The sequence below is a fragment of the Onychostoma macrolepis genome, chromosome 22 (genome assembly GCF_012432095.1).
Source record: "Onychostoma macrolepis isolate SWU-2019 chromosome 22, ASM1243209v1, whole genome shotgun sequence".
Classification (NCBI taxonomy): domain Eukaryota; kingdom Metazoa; phylum Chordata; class Actinopteri; order Cypriniformes; family Cyprinidae; genus Onychostoma; species Onychostoma macrolepis.
The window spans coordinates 13,204,328-13,213,770 of NC_081176.1; the positions used below are offsets into that span (position 1 = coordinate 13,204,328).

The 9,443-nt window shown below is 38.5% G+C and overlaps 1 protein-coding gene across 3 annotated transcripts in view; it reads right to left on the reverse strand.

Moving 5' to 3' along the window:
* Positions 1–9,443, reverse strand: part of LOC131530908 (oocyte zinc finger protein XlCOF6-like) — an 84,188-nt gene that overhangs the window by 61,202 nt on the left and 13,543 nt on the right. Inside the window, exons 1-2 of one of the 3 annotated variants that reach the window (XM_058761423.1) lie at positions 2,325–2,399; positions 412–556 (exon numbers count right to left, since the gene is read on the reverse strand). In XM_058761423.1, the coding sequence (XP_058617406.1) occupies positions 412–466 (55 nt within the window). In that variant the 5' untranslated portion in view covers positions 467–556; positions 2,325–2,399. Of the gene's footprint in view, positions 1–411; positions 557–1,603; positions 1,758–2,324; positions 2,400–9,443 lie in introns of those variants that run through there. The other 2 variants (XM_058761424.1, XM_058761432.1) reach the window with 2 other exon arrangements.

Consider the following 9,443-nt stretch of genomic DNA (forward strand, 5'->3'; position numbering starts at 1 on the left):
CGATATATCACACACCCCTAATTGTGAAGTACCGAAAGATTCCCACGCCATTGCACTGCCTAACTTTTGTGACGGTATTTATTTTAAAACAACGGTTTTCAAAACAATAATTGAAGACAATACAGGCTCATATTATTATTTTCATTTTTTTACAGTAGCCTATGTCTTTTCTTTTTGGAGGGGCGTGTTTTGATAGCATTAGTGAGTTATGCACTGTTAATGCCTTTAACCACAGGTGCCAGTACGCCACAATCCATCATATTAATCCACCCTGAATGGCTGAGCCTCAACTCAATGTAATCATCAAAACAATGAACCGTTGTAACTTGTAACTTCACATCTTTTCACAGCTTTTATGATTTATAAAATTAGTTTTATAAAATTAGTGAAGAATCAAGAATATACACCAACCTATTTGTTGTTCAGTATCTTCCTGTTTTGTTCCGCATGGTTCTGGATCAGTCATGTTTTCGGCTTTCTTTCATAAACTCTTTTGTAGACTGTTATGGGAAGAGCTGAACTGTAGGTGAATTCCTATGTGGTTGGAGGAGCAGATCTGCCAAAATCAAAAATAAATCAGTTATCTAATGAATGCTTTCATTAATTCTCACACTTAAATCATGGTGTTTATGTTTATCAATCTATCGAAATGTAAAGTTATTCAATTTATTTTGAAACAAATGTACATATTCTAAGTATTATATCTTTCTAGACTTTCTTTTGTTTGACAGATAAATATATAAACACAAAAGGCAAGTTATATGCTGAGGAAAACACTTGTCAGAGGCATTAACCAGCACACGCATCTGTCAAAGTGCAACAGAGCAAGATGTGGTAAACGCTTATGCTTTCTTATTTTAAGTGCTTATGAATATAAAACATTTTCATGTTTCGGACAACTTGAACATGTACATTTCCCACAGCAGATTGGCTACCGATCGCTATCTGCTGATAATTGCTTCTAATGATTGGATCGGTGATCTCTCAATTTGCCAATCTCAGAAACCAATCTCATGTAAAAGATGTGCGTCTGCTGTGAAGGGTATGGCATGACATGCAGCAGTGCAGTCTCAATCTGGGTTTTTTTATACATTTGATTAATTTGTACAATTTATGTATGATTTCTTGTTCTACTGTAGTTTTTTTTTTTTCCCCCTACTGTTTGTAATTAGTTTCTTATTCTTATTTTATCTGACTGTTTACACATCTTCAGTGAGTTTGAGTTGAGTATATCTGTTCAGGGAAAACCGATCAAGGAAAACCTGCATCTAGAGCACCTCCTAGTGACCATTATATAAAACAAAAAGGAACTTACCCTTCATGATATTGCTTAAATAACGTAAAAATATACAAAAGCTTAAGAGTAAGTATTCTGATAAGAGTTTTGCAACATAATGATGGAAAAAATTATAGTTTTCATCAGGCGCTAAGTTGTTGACTAGCTATGCAGGTGCAAGGTCCACTTTTTTAAGCAGCAATGGAGGCAAAACAGATCCAAAAGAAATTTAGGCTTAATTGGATTCATTTTTTGTATTAATTGTTTGTAAGTAATTGTTGACACTGTTCTCAAACTAAAAATCAAATTACGTTATTATTGAAATACCTAAAATGTGTGTGTGCTTGTAAAATGTCTTCTTCAGCCAGATGAAATGCGGTACCCTTGCTTCTGTGCACATGAGCAGGATTTTACCGCCTGCACCTCATTTTGATCCAGAAAAACCCGTTTACAATCATACAAACAAACAACAAGAAAGTCACTCAGGTCTTAATGAATTCAACAGTAGTTCCTCACATCGTTTAAAATAAGGGACACTCATATCTGTGCTGTACTGCTTAGCTTATCTATGTACAATTTAATTCCAAAAAATAATTAATTCTTCACCAGTCGTGTAGTAATAACTTAGGAGATGGGTTTGTGAATTTATTACAATATGTCTTCTACATGCATAATAAATCTCATCAACCTCTCTCTGTGATGCAGGAGCGACCAGCCGCTGAGGATTCTGCTGGGTCTTAACGCCTTCCGCAAACGTTCGCAAACCAAACAATATTTGTCCAAAAATCTATTATTTTCAATTTAGAGTTTTTATTCGTGTTGTTTGGGTGGCCGTGCGGTGTATGCCTGCGTATACGGGACAATTCTGTAATAATTCGGAATGGTTGGCAACCCTACTGCTAGTCTAAATGTTTATTTCAGTTAGCAGACACCACAAAAGACGCACCAATAGAGCTGTACCGTATTAAAACAACACAGAAATGACCCTGTAAATTATGTTTTAATAAGCTGTATTTTTATAATTGTATAAATAGACGAATTATCTCACCTCAGAAGACTCAAAGCTGTGTTATATGGGGCTAGCGGTAACTACTTTTCCTTTCTAGTTTTCATTTTCTTCTTCTTCTACGGCGGATTGCATACTTAGTGCATTACTGCCACCTATCTCTCAAATGGACCATTGATACTCTGATTTGCCTAGTAGTGTGGTACCCACAGAAAGTGTTTGCAGTTTTATGCACATCCATGAATTCCTGATTTTATATATATATATATATATATATATATATGTTATAAAACTTTTTCTATGAACAATCTGAGCAATTTTAAAACGGGAAGATCAAGTACAGGGGCCGTCTCCATAGCAACTCCTCCTAATACAAACAGAGGAGCTGGCGGAGAGCAGACGCGATTCCCGTTTCTCTTCTGTTTCCTGTGTTTCCAGGTAAAATCATTTAAGTGTTTGTACAAATAACATAACATGAGTTGAAACTAAGTGTATATTGTGCTATAGTTGAAAGACATTTTGGAAATCCGACGCGTTATTTATGAAAAGTGTCGTGAAGATAGTGATGTAAATAATTCTGTGAACCTTTTTTTTTTTTTTTTAAAGTTATTTGCTTATGTAATCCGAGAATAGTGACAGTTAACGGCAGACTGTACAGCTGTTATTGTTAAGTTAATGTTACATTTGACTGTTTTATACGGTGTGGAATATTTATGCTTAATCTTAATGAGAACGAGACAGTATGAAGCAATTTAAGGAGACACAATGAAATAAGATTTCAAATGCTTTATTTTTCATGTTTAAACAAGAAATGTTTATTAAATACTGCATATTGATGTAACAAAAACACAAACAGAGGAGCTGGCAGAGAGCAGATGCGATTCCCGTTTCTCTGCTTTGTTTCCTGTGTTTACAGTGTTCACAGTAATCTGTCCACTGGTCTCTGGAGGTGGGACCTGCAACACTAACAACCCACATTCAATCACTCTTGAGTCTTGTACCCGTTTAGAGTCTTCATAGAGCTTCATCCAGCACTGCGGTTCAGCTCCTCCATCCACCCTCGGCCCTCTCGGCAGGATTTAGATTACATAAAAAATTTTTAAAAACGTACTTATATTCCAGGGGTGGTGAATGTCGGTCCTGGAGAGCCACAGCCCTGCTGAGTTTTGCTTCAACCCTAATCAAACACACCTGAACAATCTAGAGTTCGAGTTAGAGTTAGAGTTATACTTTAATTGTCCTTTACAGGAAATTTGTCTTGGACTCAAAGCTGTAGCAATACACAACGACCACACAAAACAACAACAACACTTTGTTAATTAAAATACCATCACAATTACTGCAATTTACTATTTAAAATTCTAATAGATACAGGTATAAAAGAGTTCTTATAGCGATTACTTCTACATAATGGAACTCTATAATGCTTCCCTGATGGCAGTAATTGATATGTTGAAAATAGAACATGGCTTGAGTCACTTACTATTGCTTGCGCGTTCTTAAAAACCAACGACTCATAAAAGGACTGAAGTGATGTACATCTCTTACACCTATGACTTTCATAGCAACTTTGACAAGACGTACAAGCTGCGATTTTGATTGAACTGAAAGATTGCCATACCAAGCCTGCATTCCATAATTGAATAAATTTCCCAAAAACTGCTTGGTAAAACAACATGATTTTCTGACTTACTCTGACCAACCTAAGTCTTCTTGAAAAATATAGTCTTTGCTGGAATCTTGAGCAGAGATAATCAATGTTGGCTTTCCAAGTCAATGAACGGTCAATGACCTGACCACCCCAAGATACTTGAATGTATCCACTTGTTCAGTAGTGTTACCTTGAATAATTACTGGACTGTAATCACCTAAACTTTTTGGGTCCACTATCATTTCCTTAGTTTTTCCAACATTGACAATAAGGTGATTTACATTACACCACCGCACAAAGTTCCTAATTTCAGACTCATAATCTGTCATGTCCTGATTCTTTCCTAAAAGACTTGGTATTACAGTGTCATCAGAGTATTTAATAATATAGTTGTTCTTATTTACTAAAGCAATAATTTTTATTTAAAGTGAACAGAATGGGAGAGCATACGCAACCTTGAGGGGCACCTATACTAATTGATGTAACATCAGATAGTGTATTAAAACAATAAGCCCCAAGAAGCCGTGGTTTACAGTGAATTTATAAGGGCTGTTATAAATAAGGGATAATCAACGGTTAGCTGTGCATTAAACGATTTGAATGCACGACGTGGAGGCGAAGAACCTTCACGTGCCTCCGCGAAGTGCATTCAAATCGTTTAATTCACAGCTAGCCGTTGATTATCCCGTTTATGCCATGGTCATTTGCCAGCATTCACATATTAAAGATGTTAATAATATTTGTGCTACAATATTTGACCAGAACGATAAAAATGACGGTTATTTTCATCTGTATTACTATTCAACTGTAACTGTATGTTACTATGGTTACCAATGTTTATAGGAAGCGCATTAAAGGGGTGGTTTACTGCTTTTTTTCTTTGCTTGATTGTGTTTATGGGGTGCAATATAACATGTCTTCGTGTTTCGTTTGTTAAAAAACGCCTTATTTTTCATATATTTCACCTTTATTGTAAGCCGCTTTCTCCTCTGTCATTTGAACGACCGGTTGACTTCCTGATTCTCTGAAACCACTCCCTCAGAAACAGGCGATGGGCTCAGATTGGTTAGTTGGGCCGGTGTGATGTGATTGGCTAAAATGCGTACTGCACGTTGTCCGGAAACTTCACGCCCATTACCTTCACGGGCGACAGTCGCATGTGCTCTGGTCAAATGTAAATAATGGTGTCAATATTGCCGTATCAGTTTTAGCCAGAATCAGACCCAGAAAGCAGTAATGAAGAGAGTCAAGCAGAACTTCCGCAAGCACGGCTCTTACAAACGTTTCTGAATGGAAGTTTGCTGTTGTGATTACATATCAATATTTGAAGTTTGTACACGTTTGTCTTATACACACAAAATAGCATTGAACTAACTGGCTACTATAACCAAACAGCGTTGGCTTGTGTTTACGTTCTTGATCAAATCGAAAAACTACGTCATAAAGTATACATGGAAAATACATTTACAAAATTAGTACATAATTACAAATTCGGGCCCAAAATGTTTGTACGCGTTTGTCATAGACACACGAAATAGCATTTAACTAACTGGCTACTAAAGCCAGCGTTGGCATTTGTTTACGTCCTTGATAAAACTAAAACATTACGTCTGAAATTATACATGCAAATACATTTAAAATGATTAAATCTTACTTACAGGTTGTGGCCCAACAACTGCTGCCTCTGGTTTTAAAGTTGGAACTGCTCCATGTTTTAGTAATAGTTTCTGTGTGAATCCGGCATTGAACTCGTGTAGATTCTGGAAGCTGTCTTCCGTAAAATGCGCAGCACAGAGAGCTAAATTAGGATTGTAATTGTCAGGAACATAATCAAACATAAATTTTAACCATTGTTGACGAACTACAGCATCTTTAGGAAGCCCGAACACAGAAGACCTGACAGCTGTGTGAAAATAACACCGTTTCGACGGCATGAATACAACTCTTTTTTGCATGTTCCGGAGGGAGGGGTTTGATGGGTTTTTTACGTATGCAACCCGGGAAGTATCTCGTTGTAGTCCCATAGGAGTCGTTTTTGTAGGCATTAAACTTCCTGATTTTTAAAAGAGGATATCTCCGCTTACATTGAACTTTCAGCGCAGCAACTTTGCAGATACTGTTCATGCACCAACAGCAACATTACACACCATTTAAAATGAAAAAAGTGAAATCGCAGTAAACCACCCCTTTAATATAGAACGTGATTAAACTGACCTGGAACTACCTGTGCGGTTCAACGAATTTAATCAACACCTGCCAGCCAATCAGAATCCAGTATTCAGACAGACCATGGCATAAATTCACTGTAAACTACGGCTTCATGGGGTTTATTTCTTTTATAAAATGGTTATTCCATATACTTAGTAAGGTTTCACAAAATAAAACAGAGCAAATGAGTGTAATGATATTAATAAAAACAGTATTCTTCCACCAAACAATGTAGTTCCTCAGAAACAGTTGTGGTTGGAACCTATGAACAAAGCAACACACAAAGTAAACAAAGGTGTAGGTTTGTAGTGTAATTTACAACGGCTACGAACGTGGCTCAACCAATCAGAATCAAGGACCGGAACTAAACATTTTATAATGTTTACTTTAACACAATGGCTGCATCCGAAATCGCATACTACTTGTGTAGGTACTTCATTTGAATTCGAACATACTACTCGACCGTTAAAAAAAGTACGTTCTATATAGTATGAATGAGGGTAGTATGAATGGAATTCGGACGTACTACATCCGCCATGTTGATGTTGTCACGTGTCATGCGTCTTCACAACAGCGCGAAAATTTAAAGAGCTCACTTTAAAGCCGCGTTGTGGCTTTCCGCCATTTTTCGAATATGACGCTGCCTCTCCCGCGGCCTCATGGGATAGTAAAGTGTCCATCGTTTGCTTACTACAGAATTCGGGCGGAAGCAGTAGGTCATCTGGGTACTTCTCGCCTACTGTTTTTCGAATACTATGAATTCGGACATACTACTCGCCTTGCATACTGTTTTTCGCATACTATATAGTAGGGAAGTATGCGATTTCGGACGCACCCATTGAGTATGATTTGTTAAGAAGGAAAAAAAGCCACTTAATAATGAAAGGATTAACGTCAAGTTTTACAAGCTTGTCCAAGAGTAACTCTGGCTGAAGCGTGTTAAAAACTGAACTAAAATCCACAAAAAGTCTTATCAAGCTAATCAAGGTCTGAAGGGTTACTAAGAAGCTACAGGCAGGTGAGTTTTTATTAGGATAGGAGCTGGACTCTGCAGGGCTGCGGCTCTCCTGGACTGGAGTTCGCCACCCCTGTTATATTCGCTTGTGCAAACCAGTACTTCCAAAATATTGTAACATAAATGGTATTATATTTCTACCTGGATTTAATAAATTCTTAATTGTAAACTCACCCATATTCTGTAATACGTTCTTTAATTTCTTTCCACAGTACATTATAACATGTTCAACTGTTTCATTAACGCCATATACCTCACATAGACTTGTTGGATGTTTGCTTATTAAATGCACTGTAGCTACTGTTCAACCTTGTATGCCCCAATCGTACCCTTGTAATTATGTTCTCCGCAGTTCTGCTCCAACCTGATACTCTTCCCTTACCCACTGCTGACTGTATTTCAGCTACTACTTTTTAGGCTGAAAGAAGATGGTGTGATGCTGTATATTTATATAGGTGAGGTTAATTATGAAAAAAAATGTGTTAAAATGATTAATGCCTGGCTCAAACCTGTACGTCATCTTACACTGCATGCAGTTGCTTAGTGAGAAACATCAACTAAACAACAATACAACACATATTTGGTACTAAAAAGGAGCATAAAATGTTAAATATTTTGCCTAATTAAATGAAATTGAAGGCAGATTTCTGGTAGCCAATGTTGATATTTGAAATCACCAAAACAAACACGCCCCTGCCCCAAAAGGGTCTCGCCCCTATTTTGATAGCTCTGCCCCACACAACGATTAGTTCTGTGAAACAAAGCAAACCAATTGCACTGTGTCTACACTGAAGCGACACGACACGACAAAGTTTTGTGTGAAACTCTTACCACACTGATCACACGTGTACGGCTTCTCTCCAGTGTGGATATTCATGTGGTCTTTAAGGTTTCCTTTATGTACAAAAGTTTTCCCACACTGATCACATGTATGTAGCTTCTCTCCAGTGTGGAATCTCATGTGTTTGTTAAGGTTACCTTTACACGACAAAGCCCCGACAGAAAACTGCTCCCGCGTTCTATTTATGACATGCTGACACAAATTTCAAATGATTTTCAACGGTTGCTTTGTCGCGTCCAGTGTAGACAGACTTCAGCTGTTGCGGTGCATCCGGTGTACGGTGTACGGTGTTACCAGGGCCAGCGCCAAGGAGGGGGACATTCACGGGCTGATAAACGAGTTACTGTGCCCCCCACTTTCCATCCTGTCCCCTCCTTGCTGAATGTAATCGATTTCGAAAGCGAAAGTGAAACCGATAAAGCAGCACACATAAGAAAGTGATTGCACGCTTTAGCGAGTGTCAGCAACTGCACGCGATCACAGATTGCACGCTTCCCACCCGAAACCCCCTCCCCTCCACAAACACAACGTGATTTGTGCCCCCCCCCTAGAAATTCAATTGCCCCCCTGATGGAGGTGCCCTGGCGCTGGCTCTGGGTGTTACTCGCCAATCGAGAAGAAACAAAGCAACCTCGGCGTCCGATCGCAGGCCTTCCGCTCCTTCAGTTCTCACCAGCGCTGAAAAGCTGATCCGATATTTACACGGGTCCTACTTCTTGCCTTATCGTTCCGCAGACGTTTTCCTCTTTTGTTTTTTTATCCGCCATCTCTATCTTTCTGTCATCGTTCGGCTCGGCTAATGTCCGTCCTCCTGTGCACTGCGGGCTCTCTCCTCCATGCTACTAATGCTACTAATAGTACTATTAAAAATCTTGACATTAACTGGCTTTCTATTAGGCCTAATGCATTGCAAATGAATCACAACTGTCTGTGGTCTCCCAGTGGCCACATAATTGGCATTTAGTGTCAAGAGATTCATTTATACACACACACACACACACACGATAACATGTATACCTTCATCTCTGAAAACATTTTTGTCTTAAATTTTATAATGAACTCTGACAAGCTCGCAAGCCTCAGCGTTCTCAAGAGTGCCGGCCACAGCGCTCACAAGGGGAACTAAGTAACGATAGTTTGTAGATGAATATTTTAGCCTCCTATGTGTTGTGAAATGTCCTTTTATATTTGTGTTTCAGTTCTGAGCAAAGTTGGTGCATTGATGACTTCTGGAGGAGGATAATTCAGTTTACTCAAAAGGGATTTTCACTCTTGAAATTGTTAACCCTGGGTCATCCTAAACCCCAGATAAGCGGAATCCTGGGTTATCTGTAATCACGTTTCACACTGCTCATAGTATGCCTGGGGTTAACTGTTAACCCTGTGTATTCATTAACAGACGTGGGAGCGCAAGCTACTGCGCTTTGGAAAGAAGGAGAAAGCGGC